A 15,000-nucleotide genomic window follows, 5' to 3' on the forward strand; every position below is an offset into this window, starting at 1 on the left:
TATGCCTCTTCCGTCACTCGTATATTCTTTCGTGATAACAATTACTGTAAGCGAAGAAAATGCAAACATAGTGACCTAACTATATTTTTCTCTCATGGCCTCGTATTTACGGTATGCCATTTTTCGTGCACAATACGTAGTTGTCATTGATTTCCTAAAACTACTAAATATACCAGAAGACAGACCTACTGACCCATACTCGTAAATATTGTTTCACTCGTAATGTTACACCACACGCACACACACACATTATTATTTATTATTATATGTTTATTGACCACAGCAACAATGTACAAATAGAAATCTGATTAATAAATATTAATTTTTAAGACAATTCACAACCACTGTAGTCCATAAAAATAACTGATAGTAAAAGAAAACTAAAATTAGAACTAAAAACTAAAACAGAAGCATTAAACTAATGTAGATAAAACTGTAAAACGTACACTGATCTCAAATCTTAAACAATATTAAAGATGAAATCTAATACAACTAACACGATAAAAAAAAAAAAAAAAAAAAAAAAAAAAAAAAAAAAAAAAAAAAAATTTTACAATAACAAACAAAACTTAAAAGGATTATTTAGAAGAATATATAAGAAAGAGACCATAGGCAATATCAAAAGACACTCTTACAAACGCGTGCAATAAAGACATCCTTCAATAAAAGACACAAATTGAACATAAAAAAGTAATAGCTAAAAAAGAACTCAAAACAATGGTAATCAAAACAAACTACCAACATTTCCTCAGAAAATCAACATACTATAAAAGGGTTATAAACACATCATGAAATTTATATATTATACAACGAACTAAAAACAATAATGATAAAAGCAACTATCAATATTTCTTACAAAACAACAACAACGAACTATATTAGGTCTTAAATACATCCAAAATTTTATATATTATACAACATCTTTCATTATTATCATATTTATCTGAGAATAGGTCTTGAATATTAGCAAAGTTATACATTTCTCTCAGATGTTCGGTGAGGATGCAGTGTTGTGTTACATGTGGTTCTGTTTGTATTTCACCACATGGACAAAGTCTTTCTTCTAATGGCAATCTTCCCCGACCCCTTCTGTTCCACCTTCCCACTTCTACTGCGAGGGAATGGGCGGACACACGGAACCTCGTGAACGCAGCTCGATGGTGTTCATTTACATGTGTCTTTCCTTTATATACTGAGTGAACAGAAAGGTCGGGGTTGATTTCTTTATACGTTATACGCTTTGATGAAGTTGAGTGTAAGATACCAACTTTTAACTCCCTGACTCCCTCTTCTATGTCATCGTGTACAACATGTAACAAGTTGTCTATATAAGCTCGAGTCTGGTAATCATGATTCATGGAAATCTTTAAGGACAGTGCAAGTGGGTCATCCTGCATTCTCTGTCTCTCCTTCCACATCTTAGAAAAGAAGTGTCTCTGCCTGCTCCTAACTAATGCCTGTAGAGGTGGATAACCAGTCTCCAGGTAGCAAACATCATTACACGTTGTAAGTCTCACGTCTAGTAAGCATTTAAGTGACCAATTGTAGAGTTTTATAACTGGCCTTAGATCCGCATTCAGCCAGGACTCACAGCCGTATAGAATAGCGGACATTAAACAAGCATCAAAAACGCGTTTTTTTATTTGAAAAGGAATATCATTATTCTTTTTTAAAAATGAAATAAATTTCATAACGTGACCCATCTTAGAATCGGCATGAGCCCTGACTGATGCTGAGACCGATCCATCAGCTGTGAAAGGGGAGCCCAGATATATATAGCGGGTGCACCGTTCAACCACTAACCCGTCAATATGTAGAGACTCGTTGTCCTCTGGAGTGCCGTGTATCACAAAGAATTTCGTCTTAGATGCGTTCACCTTCATTCCGTACTCCTCACAAAATCGTTTCGTGAGCGAAAGCTTCCTAATCATTCTATCACGCGATGTTGACAGCAGCACGGTGTCATCCATGAGTATCAGGACGTGTAACCATTTTAAAAAGCTGTCATCCTCACAGTTTTCTTTCACTAATTTAATCAAATCATTAACATAAATTACAAAAAGTAGGCAGGATGTTGGAGAGCCTTGGCGAACTCCCAGGGTGGTAGCGAAAACTGCGGTACCAATGACACTCTCGGTCACACTATACATGGCTCCAATAACACCCAACATCACCACTCCACAACCTAAACGTTTCAAAATTCGTATTAAAATATGCCTTGGCACCAAATCGTATGCTTGGCTAAAATCAATAAAAGTAACAAATAATTTCTTTTTCTTCTTTCTGGCTAAATCAGTTAAAATACGCAACGTCACAACGTGCTCTAGACAACCGCGTCCTCTTTGTGCCCCCGCTTGTTCCCGATACGGCGTGAACCAACGTTCTAACCTCGAACACAACACCATATCAAATAATTTGGAAATGCTGTTTATTATACTAATGCCTCTATAGTTTCTTGCGTCTCTCTGGTCACCTTTTTTGTGTATGGTGAAAACTTTAGCCCTAGTCCAAGATACAGGATACTGTGCTGTAGTAAAAACCATATTAAACAGTGATACGATGAGCATTAGCCAGTGAAGAGGTAACAACTTCAAAACTCCAGGTGCAATACCGTCCGGACCACAAGCTTTGTCCGCTTTAATGTTATTAACCTGAGTACTGACCTCGCCAAGGGTGATCGGATCATCTAAAACAGGAATCGAAACCGACGAGTCCCTGTATTCTTCAGTGATATTATTTCTGGCAGCACCCATTAATTCTTCATAGAAATTCTTAAATTCTTCATCAGTAGGCCTGACACCTGTACGGGTATCCTCCTGCAAACAACCTTTCCAATTAATGGCCTGCCACACTCTTCTATCATCCCTGTCTAGAAGCAGCCTGTCCCAGCGGGCCAGGCTGCTGTCACTCTGAGTACTGACTCGACCCTCATCCCTCACTACACGGCTGCTTCTCGCACACTCATACAAGACATCAGAAATATTTTGGGCAAAGTTGTTTACATCATTTACATTTTCATAATTAGATACATCAAGACTATTCACATTTACAAGAAATGTATCATGACTAACGTGAGAAAACTTTACGGGTCTGCGCACCAGTGGATCACGCTCCTCACTACTGATTAGTGACGCATGACCACCAAGATAACAAGCTCTCTTGTACAAACAGTCTATACTAATAGGTGGAACTTTAACATCTATGCTGATTGGAGCATGATCCGATGGCAAGCTTTCCACATTATGTACACGAAAGGACTTAACGTTACTGATAGCTTCACATGACACCAAGCAAACATCGAGTTCCGAAATCCAATTTTCACCTTTGCGATATGTTTTCCCACTTTTGAAATAGTTAGTTGGTGTTTTTAGATTATTTACAACCAGTAACTTGTTGTCTATACATATTGAGGATAACACGTACGCATTCTCGTTAGGGTTGTTCACACAGTCCGAAACAACAGGGTACTCGTAGGAGTGAGCATTCGGCATTTCACTTAAGGCGGGTAGCTCACGAACATATTTACCAAACTTACAGTTCAGATCTCCCATTAGTAAGTACTGACAGTCACTATCACTGACCCTCTCTTGAATGGCTGCAAACGACTGCTGTGTAAAATACTCAGAATCATATGGCGGAATATAACAAAAGCCAAAAATTACATAAGGAACACATCGGAGCTTCAGCCATATCTGATCATTAGTACTATAATCAATGCTAGTTACGTGATTTGCTAAGTAATTCTTCACCATGACAACCACTCCTCCTCGATGGGAAGAAACACTGTTCACACGTCTAAAAGTTACATATCCAGGCAAGTTTACATTCAGTGGTGTTTTCGTCTCACTTAAGCTGATAATATCATAATCCAACAGGAGTGTCTGCACATGTGATTTTTCCAACTTAGTTTTTACTGCATTAATATTCCATGCCATAATTTTGACATATTTCTCACCTTGTCGCTGTGGTCTTTCTAAAAAGACATCAAGCTAAATCTGTCGATCACTTCTCTGTCTCTATACAATTGACGTTCCTTGTAATTGATGTAGATGTTACAACCAGCATTCTCGGGTTTTTCTTTCTCTGTTTTCTCTGCGTCTTTTAATCGCTTCCACTCTTCCCTTACTGCTGGATGCGTATCTTTCTTTACAAAAATCCGCTTGAATGTCTCACCGGCGTCTTTCAGGTGTTTTGCTCGTTCCAGCACGGCGTCACGGTCCTCTCGAGAAGCCACTGTGACCAGAACGGGTCGGCGCCGCCCTCCCGCTCGTCCCAGACGTCGTGAAGTCCTTACGCCCACTGACGAGCCAATCGCTGTCCACACTTTCTGGATTTTTGCACCATCAGTAGTAGCGCCTTCCAGACTTTCCTGATCTTCAGGAATGCCGAGTAATACAAGGTTGCATTCCCTTGCTTTCCGGTCTATATCCTCTAGGAATCTCTGCTGTCTTGCAATGACCTCCTGCTGCTTAGTCACTTGGTCTTGTAATTCTCGTACTTGCCGATTAATGGGGCTATCTGGAGATTTGAGAGCCTTTTTTATGTCTGCAACTTCGGCGATCAGTGCTGTCAACTGTGTCACTACTGCCAGGTTTGCATCATCAGATTCTGGTGCTGACAGTATACTCTGTATCAAATCTTCCTTACGAATTGTGTTCAGTTGATGCTGTGACAGCTTTCTAAGTTCAGCCAGCGGTCTCAGAGCCATAATTATCAAAAGGAAGAACTCAAGATCGTAAAGAGTGACAATCAAAGAAGCGTCTCCGTTGCCTGGCAACACAGTGACGTCATAAGACTTTAGTGCGCATGCGCAGAACTGGGCCGTCGGGACAAGGGGGGTGTTAGCCTGGGATACCAACTTTTAAGGCTAAATTTCGGCTAAGTCCAACACCCTTCATGCACCCGAACTGCACCAACGTTCTCTTACATGAAAGAAGAAGGTCAGATTGAGGTAGGCAGGCAGGCAGGCAGGCAGAGGGCAGGCCAGTCTAGAATTTACTGCAGGGAGAGGCAGGTCGGGCAGGCAGGCTGGCCACGCACATCGGCGAGGACACCACACACACACGCAACATTAATACAAATAGATGCGCTGCAACAAAGCAACAGAGATTGGGATGCTCATTTTTACAGAGCATTATAGTGAACATGTGAGGCAGAGATAAACAGACAGACGCAGACAGACAGATTGATTTACAACACTTAGTAACATGTACTTGTTATAAGCAATTCTAAGTGACCATTACTTTCCCGTTCATTCCCATTCATTGAAGCATTTCAGTGTTGAGACGCAAAGGTAGTGTAAGTGTTGAGGCAGCGGTGGTAGTGGCCCCTTCACCTCGCAGCGAGGCAGGAAGGGGAGGCGAGGGACACCAGCAGTGACTGGCCTGAAGGCGCCTTGCGTCCCGCCTCCTCTGTGCGACCCTCTCCCTTGATTGCCTTCATGCATCAATCGCAGCATGACTTGTGCTCCTCCTCTTCAGTCTCACTTAACTACCACCTTCATATTCTAGACACCGCTGAATGTTGGCAAGCTTTACATTTATTATTTTTGCTTCTTTTTATTTTCTTATTTGATCTTGTTATATATGTAATGGTGTTTGTTCGTTTTATTTTGTTGCAGCTGTTGTGCATATTTAACATTCTCAGCGTTTGAAGTGTGTTCTGTTTTCAGTGTTGTTTTCCATGTATCCATGTGTTCTTGCTTGGAGGAATTTGACACGTTTTATTTATGACATTTCGTGTTTTTGTTCAGTATTTATTCTTTCCTCTTTTGTTCATGTGTATGTTGTTAACTCATGCAGTAAAGGATTTCTGGTGGTTCTGTTTATGATGCTTCATTTTTAGCTCTTTTTAGAATAGTGAAGCTGCATCACTTTTTTTATGTGGATGTTTTGATATTTTCAGGAAAGGATGGCAGGTGGTGCCGCGGTGAACACTCCCAACACATGCAGGAGGAAAGTGAGTACCTGCTTCATTACATCATGTGTCCTCTATTTTGATCTCGCTGTTAAACTTTTTTTTTTTATTCATGTCAACGGAAACCTGTCACTGTTGCCTGCCTTTCTCCTGTCAGCTTCCCACGAATCTGTGAAGGAAAGAAAGGATGTGCTTCCATGGTATCGTGTCAGTAGTGTTATCCATTGAAGGATTAGTTTAAACATTTTTCCAATGCGTTGTTTTTGTCTCCCATTTTTCTGCCTTCCTAGGGTATATATATGAAAGAAGATAGAATGTAAATTTAGTCTATAATGTTCATTGCAACATCTTACAGGGAAAAAAGTCCTTTGAGGATTTACCGAGAGTCTTTTTTTCAAAACTAAAATTTTTGTATTCCAGTCTTCGTGTGCTTATTTTAATTTATGCATAGAGAAAAGAAGGATACGATATCATATGTTTTCTATAATGGTGTCATCTTTTTGGTATAAATATTTACTTAGAGATTCAATTGAAACCTAACAATTAGCTGTCATTTTTGCGTTCGTTTTATATATATATATATATATATATATATATATATATATATATATATATATATATATATATATATATATATATATATATATATATGTATATATATATATATATATATATATATATATATATATATATATATATATATATATATATATATATATATATATATATATAATTTTTTTTTTTTGTATGTACGAATATATGAGTGAAGAAAGGAAAAAACTTTCCATAATAACAGGAATATTCATTTGAGGACTTTTTAGTTAACAAATGTCAGATCTAATTTATATGTCTATTTATCCTTTACTGCGTTTTACCGTTATGTAGATTAATGATATTATGCACGTTATGATAAAGTGTCCTTGAAAACTATTACTGTAACACATTTCATTTAGTGTGAATTTGGATTTCACGTAAAAAAAAAAAAAAACTTTCCTTCTATGGAGAAAAGATATTTATATTTTCTTTGTTCAATTGGTATTGATATTATTTTTAACTCTGATTTCCCGGGAAGCGCCACCACCATGATATTTGTGACCTAACCTAAGGTAACTTTTTAGCGTCATAACCTTTGTTGCAGCTTTATTCAAGTAAAATCAAAGAGAGGAAAGCTTGTATAGTTCTGTGAAGTGTTCTTATTTGTCTCTGTGTGTGTTGATTGTCGCCTTGAAAAGTCAAGGTGACGTGGGCCTTGATGACTAGAGCCGGCCCACACTATTTGTCTCCCTTTTTTTAGAGGCTCGTCGTTGTAGATTTCTGAAAATATTAGTTTTCCTCACGTTTTTATTTTCCTTGTCAGCGAATGAAAGATAATTTATGATTTTCTTAATCATTTAGTAACGTATTTAATATCTTTGGAGGGATCATTCCCGTAGCGGAGCGAGGGGGCTCTATTTTTGTTACCGCACATCTGTACACCCCACCGCTCCCGCCTGGCCCTGGAGGGCACAACGATGATTTGGCCAGGAGCACCTTTTGATGTGCATCGTATATAAAAGTTTCGATTTCATTTTCGGAAATTCTTCTTGGTAACTTTTGAAGGCGTATCTTTATTATTTTATTTAATTTCTTCGTCTGACTCACCTTTTTTTGCTGTATTTTGCATATTTCGATTTATCGGCATGTGGGCGAAGGTTTCTGCCTCGCAACTCGCACAACTATCGCCTCATCACTACAGATCGAGCTCGAGCGCACAAAATGCGCCAATTATTTGCCATAACTCACTTCATATACGGGAAAGGGTTGTGGGAAGAAGGTGTTGTGAGGAGTAAACATAGGATAAATTAGTTAAATCTAGAAAGGTAGCTAGCTCAGGGAAGGTGAGAAATAGCTTAAGTATTTACCACACAAAATGTAGCAGTATTTTGAATAAAATAGACTTGTTTAGAAGAATAGTGTGTGTAGAGAAATTTGATATCATTGCTTTAACTGAAACTTGGTTAGATATGTGAGGAAAAGTATTTAATCCAGAGGTTAAGATAGATGGTTATACATTGTTCTATAAAGATAGGGAAAACAGGAGAGGAGGAGGCGTCGCGTTATACGTTAGGGACACATTACAGTGTTGTATTAACAGTAGAATTAAAACAGATAACAAAGCAGAGTCGATATGGGTAGATATTAAGGAAGGATCACAGTCAGTAGTACTGGGAGTAGTGTACAGACCACCGACCAGTACAAAGGAAATTAACACCTCACTGTGGCAGGAAATAAATAGAGCAGGCAGGCACAGTCAGGTATGTGTGGTAGGAGATTTTAATTTTAGGAATATCGACTGGAGTCTGATGGTGGGTAACAAGGAAGCAGAAGAATCTCTTAAGGTAATTCAGGATATTTTTTTAAAACAGGTAGTCGTAGAACCCACAAGGGGGAATAATATTCTAGATTTAATTCTTACTAACACGGAGGAAGCAGTCACGCAGGTAGAGGTTGGAGGACAGCTAGGTAACAGTGACCATAGGGAAATTAGGTAAAATTTAAAATGAGAAGAAACTTTTAGAAGCAAAAACACTTGTAAAATACCTGACCAGATTTTGAGGAATTAAAAAGGTACCTCCAAGGAGTTGACTGGTAACGGATGCAGGGTGAGGTCAGGTCCGGAACGGAGTTGAGAGAGATAAGGCAAGATGTGAGAGGTGAGGTGAGGTGTGAGGGTGTAGGACAAGAGGAGGTAAGATGTGTTTGGAAGGGGCGGAGGAGAGAGGGAGGGGGAGATGGGTGTGAGTATGGTGGAATGTCAGGTCATGCTGAAATGAGAGAGGTGAAGTCGAGGCGAGTAGATGAGCGAGTAGAGAGGATGGTAGGGGCTGAGATGAGGGAATTAGGTGAAGTAAATGTAGATGAATTGTATAAATATTTCGTAAAGTTCATACAGGTCAGTTAGCATATATCCCGTATAGGGCAATAAAATCACAGAAAAATTATCCTAAATGGATGATTGCTTTGTTAAAACATTATATAGGTGGAAGAGAAGTATATATAAGACATTAAGGGCAGGTGAAGAAGTTTTAAGGTCACAATATAATGAATTAGTTAGAACAGTCAGGAAGTTAACGAGGAAAGCTAAGGGCAATTATGAATTAAGTGTAGCCAGTCATGTGAAGACGGACCCCACGGGATTTTATCATGAATAGAGGACGAATAATAAGGATACTATAGGTCCATTAAAGGCAGCAGATGGGGAGCCTGTTAGTTCTGGGGAGGAGATTAGTAAAATTCTGAATGAGTATTTTTTATCTGTCTTCACCCAGGAAAACATGCAGGATATGCCAGATAGTGAACAGATGTTTAGAGCAGATGAGAATGAGAAGCTGACAGATATTTCCATAACTAGAGAGATAGTGGAACAGGAGATAGATAGGCTAAAAAAAGTTCAAGACACCAGGACCAGATGAAATATATCCCAGAGTACTTAAGGAATGCAAAGAGGTTATTAGTGAGCCGTTAGTTTCTGTCTTTAGGAAATCACTTGAGTCAGGTGAGGTACCAGTAATGTGGAAGGAGGGTAATGTAGTACCCATCTTTAAGAAAGGAGATAAAACTTTAGCGTCTAACTATAGATCTGTCAGCTTAAATTAAGTTATTGGTAAAAATATTAGAGTCAATAATAGCGAGGAACATTAGGGAACATTTAGACAAACATAACTTGATAAATCAATCACAGCATGGCTTCACGAAGGGGAAGTCTTGCATGACATACTTGTTAAGTTTTTAGAGTAAGGTGTACGAGGCAGTAGATAATGGTAATATGTATGATATCTTATATCTGGACCTTACTAAAGCACTTGACAAGGTACCCTATGAAAGGCTCCTGAGAAAGGTTAGGGCACACGGGATAGATGGGAAGGTGTTAGGCTGGATAGGGTCATGGCTTAGCGACAGGCAAGAAAGAGTTGTAATAAACAGCTCGAAATCCGAGTGAGGCCATGTAATCAGTGGGGTGCCACAGGGATCAGTATTAGGGCCATTGTTATTTCTAATATATATCAATGACTTGGATAGTGGAATTAGTAGTGATGTTAGTAAATATGCGGATGACACAAAGATAGATTAATTAGATCTGAAACGGGTGCCTTCGCCTTGCAGGCAGATTTAGATAGGATGAATGAATGGACAGACATATGGCAAAAACAATTTAATATCAATAAATGCAAAGTACTTAGCGTAGGTAGAGGAAACCCACACAGTAGGTACACATTAAACGAACAATCTCTGTTAGTTACAGGGTACGCGAAAGATTTAGGAGTTATAGTTAGCTGTGAACTCCGTCTAGAACAATGCATAGAGGCCAGAAACAGGACAAATAGGGTACTAGGATTCATTTTTAGGAGTGTTTAAAGTAGAAGGCCGGAAGTAATATTAATGATATTCTTGACGCTGGTCAGACCTCATCTAGACTACGTTGTGCAATTCTGGTCCATACATTACAGGAAAGATATAGGTCTATTAGAATCAGTACAGAGGAGAATGACAGAAAGGATACAGGGGATGAGGAGTATTCCTTACGAGGCGAGATTGAAGTTATTAAATTTACATTCTTTAGAGAGACGTAGGTTAAGAGGGGACGTGATAGAAGTCTTTAAGTGGTATAAGGGTTATAACAAGGGGGATGTAAGCAAAATTCTTTGGATCAGCATCCAGGGTAGAACAAGAAATAGCAGGTTCAAGCTTGGAAAATTTAAGTTTAGGAAGGAGATAGTAAAAATTGGTTCTCGAATTGAGTGGTAGATGAGTGGAACGGACTCATTAATCATGTTGTTAGTGCTAGGACATTAGAGAGCTTTAAGAGAAGATTAGACAGGTTTATGGATGGGGATAATAGATGGAAATAGGTAGGTATATTTCATAAAGGGACTGCCACGTGTAAGCCTGGTCGCTTCTTGCAGCTTCCTTTATTTCTTATGTTCTTATGTTCTTATGATAGCCAATCTTGGTTGACACCATCAAACTCAGACACTTTTTTTTTTTCTTTTTGTCTTTAGGGTTTAACACAGTCCTCTGATTTTGTGTTTGTCTTGTCTGATGCAGCAGCGGCGGGAGCTTTTTCCTTCCTCGCGGCCAGACGACGCGGACTGGCTTTTTCCTGCTCCTCCTGACACACTCACAGTTTACCGGTGAGTGAAGGGGACGGAGCTGTTTTTGTAGCGCAGTGTACGTCCTTCCAGTTTTAGGTTTACATTTAAGTGAAGCCTGTCATGCTTGCCTATGTTTTTCCATGTGCATGTAAGGTAAGGCTGCTTGACAAAGTGTCTGACTCACTGCAGACACTTGCTTTATGCGGTACTGTAATAAACAAGTAATTTCTCAATGTAAAGGAAACAGTGAGTCACAAAAGTGCCTCTCAATACGATATGGTAATGAAAAGCAGAATATGAAATAAATAGATAGTAAATAAGTGAATAAATAAATAAATAAATAAATAAATAAATAAATAAATAAATAAATGGACGAATTAATGCATAGCTTGGAGAACATTTCACACCTGCTGAGCTTACCATAGCAAATACACTGATATGCTACAAAAAATGCACACAAGTATATGAAGATGGAAAAAAATGTGGGAAGTCTGTGTTGTGTTGTTATTTCTATGGTTACTGCTCTTCAGAATTTGCCATCAGCATGCGTCTCTCCTTCCCCACGCTGACGCTACACAAGACTTTCACCTTTATTCCCTTCCCTTTCAATAGTCCAGGAGTCAAGCAATATCTTCATTCTTTCATCCCTTTCATTGGTAAACTCTGGAATTCTCTGCCTGTGTCTGTTTTTTCCCCTTCCTGTGACTAGTTGTTTTAAGAGTATTGAGGCACTTCCAGAAACATATGTATTTTTTTTTATTGACTTAATTTTTTTATGTTTTTGTCTGTATGTATGGAAGCGGCAACTGAAAAGATTTTTTTTTGTTCCTCTGTTTGCCATTCGCCAAGAAGATATAAGAGCGTGAGTATAAATAATTGCTATATGCAAATGTAAGAATACCATTTTATACTGACTCTAAATTAAACATGTATTGCATTGTTTACTCCAGTTTACTCAAGTTGAACCGTCCGATATCTTTTGCATCTAAATGATTTTTGTGTTCAGCTATTTGAATTTTTATTTCCAAATGCAGCTCCATGTTTTTGAGAAGCACAGAGGGTTGGAGAAAGACAAATCTTTCCTGAGTCTTAATAGGTGAATGTTGATAACAGTAGCAGTAGCAATAGTAGTTGTAGTAGTAGTATTAGTACTAGTAGTAGTAGTAGTAATAGTACTCGTAGTAATAGTAGTAGTAGTAGTAGTAGTAGTAGTAGTAGTAGTAGTACTAGTAGTAGTAGTAGTAGTAGTAATACTACCACTAGTAATAGTAGTAGTAGTTGTTATTGTTGTTTTTGTTTTTGTTGTTGTTGTTGTAGTAAAGGGCAGGCATATTATCTGGAGTGACACCAATTCAGCTTTTGTATAATTTGTATTTTCTTACAATTATTCCACACCTTGTCAATCCATGCAAGGAAAAAAAAAAAAGAAAAGCAAAAAAAGAAAACGTATATTAAAAAAGTGAGAGGCAAGACCAGCAAGTGAAACACGCCCTGCCTTCTCCATAGACTTGACGTGTTTACCTGCCGCGCTTCCTGCCTGATAATTATACAGTCTTACGCTGGAGGCGCTTAATGTGGTGCATTTGTATGAAAGAATTTACTTTTTGCCATGAGTCTCTCTCTCTCTCTCTCTCTCTCTCTCTCTCTCTCTCTCTCTCTCTCTCTCTCTCTCTCTCTCTCTCTCTCTCTCTCTCTCTCTCTCTCTCTCTCTCTCTCTCTCTCTCTCTCTCTCTCTCTCAGCTCGAATTATGATTTCACTGAGTGGTTTAAGAACATATTCACATGTTATTCATGAGCCATCACATCCAGCAGCAGGCAGGAGGAGGAGGAGGAGGAGGAGGAGGAGGAGGAGGAGGAGGAGGAGGAGGAGGAGGAGGAGGAGGAGGAAAAGGAAAGAACACAAAGGAATACAAAGGAATGCAACGGAAGACCGAACCTTGAGATACTGACGAGGCTGTTTGGATAATTATTCTACATTAACTATTATTGGGAGATACAGGATAGTACAGAAGGTTCCTCCCCACCAATCTCTCCAGCAGAAGCTGACAAGATACAGGAATTGATACCACGTGGTATAGAAAAACCACAGAGAACTTGAGAGAATAGTGAGGGAAAGAGTTGTGGTCTGTCTACTTTTGTTTGTGAGGGGAGAGTGTAACTGCATGATAGTTGTGTGATGTGGTGTGTGCGTAGCGCAGGTGAAGGCACAGTTTGGTTGTTGAGGGGTGGTGCAGAATCCTTGCGTTGCGCTTTCCAGGGAGGCGGCAGTCAATCAGGCCACAGCTTCGGTCACTGTGTTTGTGTACCTTTCCCTTTAGGGCTGGATACACAGGTTATCGCCTGCAACTTTGACCTCTAGTACTTAAAATCACAAAGTTGATCAATAACAGGAGAATGCGGACGAAGAAAATGAGGATTACAACATGTGATTACATAGGATAACCAAAACAAACACTCATACAGGTCTTTACATATCGCTTTGGAATTAATTTAGATTAACTACCCTTTAGTAAAGTAAGCTAGAGCAGTGTATGACTGCCAAACCGACACGCCCTCGTGCTTGTGCTGGCGTGGGAAAACCATCGCGCTGTGTGGGAAAAACTGGCTGCGTTTTGATTGGAAAGAATGAAGTGAGATTCTATTATTATTCCTATGCAAAAAAAGTAGGAGGAGGAGGAGGAGGAGGAGGAGGGTAATAACAGCATTAGTAAAAACATCCACTTCAAACACCCCTTTGTCTGTGCCTTTGGACGCACAAATTACCTCAGAATGTTACGTCATAATGAATAAGACAAGTGAAGAAGCTTACTTTCTTTTGAATACCGTCTTTTCGGAAATGTTGATTTTTTTTCTATTTTGTGCAAAAGACAAAAAAAAAAAAAAAATACAATTTTTAGTAGAGTGAAAAAAAAATCTACAATTCACCCTAAGAAGGAGGAACAGAAAAATTACGAACTATACCACCACAACTACCACCACTACTACTACTACTACTACTACTACTACTACTACTACTACTACTACTACTACTACTACTACTACTACTACTACTACTACTACTACTACCACCACCACCACCACACCTCACTCTCAACTTTTCCCATTTTCACGAATTCCTCTCTTCTCTTTCCTCGCTCCACCATCCTTCATCCTCTCTCCCGTACGTTCCATCCTTCCTTTCGCCGACATAATGCTTGCAACAGACGCCCCTCCTCTTCCTCCCCCTCCTCCTCCTCCTCCTCCAGTCCCTTAGCATTAGCAGGGCCTTATCTCCCCTTATAAGCAGGGATGCTTAGTGGAACATGTCGAAATAGCGTTGCCTAGCCGCCGCCGAGTATAGGAGTGTATTGAGGGTGCATTATCTCGGTACAGTGGCGGTGAGCGGGGAGATGGGTCGGTGAGTATGTTCAGGCGCAGATAGAGAAATGTGTTATTGGTCTGACGAATTGATTAATGAATAGGTATCTGGTTGAACAGGTAGATTTACAGATAGATGGCTGGATGGGTAAATGGTTAATAAATAGATCGACTGGCTGATAAATAGATTGATATATAGATGGACAGATGGATGGATAGATAGATTGATAGATACATGAATAAATGAATAGGTATATAAGTAGATATAAATATATATAGATGGGAAGATAGACAGTTCAGTAAGTAGAACATAGATTAGATAAATAGACAGATAGACAGATAGACAGGGATAATAGTACATAGGTGGGAAAATATGTTGATAAATTCCCGTTGATTGATAAGAAGGTGGAAGTATTAGCTAGGGAGAGATATACAGATAAAACATCGACGAATGGGTAGGTAAGTGAAGAAACACAGGATGGTTGAAGAGCAATATACATAAACAAATAATAAGAAAGTGGAAGTGTAAGCGATGAATCAGATAAAGAGAGAAATTAGCTGTACATTGATGGACAGAACATATAGAAATGCAACT

At 39.0% G+C, this 15,000-nt stretch overlaps 1 protein-coding gene across 6 annotated transcripts in view; it reads left to right on the top strand.

The window, feature by feature from the left end:
- The window catches only part of LOC135116399 (uncharacterized), a 294,907-nt gene that overhangs the window by 155,596 nt on the left and 124,311 nt on the right, over positions 1 to 15,000 (top strand). For all 6 annotated transcript variants that reach the window (XM_064033836.1, XM_064033838.1, XM_064033840.1 and 3 more), the window contains one exon: positions 5,905 to 5,958. In XM_064033836.1, coding sequence (XP_063889906.1) covers positions 5,905 to 5,958 — 54 coding nt within the window. The remainder of the gene's footprint in view (positions 1 to 5,904; positions 5,959 to 15,000) is intronic.

The sequence above is a fragment of the Scylla paramamosain genome, chromosome 31 (genome assembly GCF_035594125.1).
Source record: "Scylla paramamosain isolate STU-SP2022 chromosome 31, ASM3559412v1, whole genome shotgun sequence".
Taxonomy (NCBI): Eukaryota; Metazoa; Arthropoda; class Malacostraca; order Decapoda; family Portunidae; genus Scylla; species Scylla paramamosain.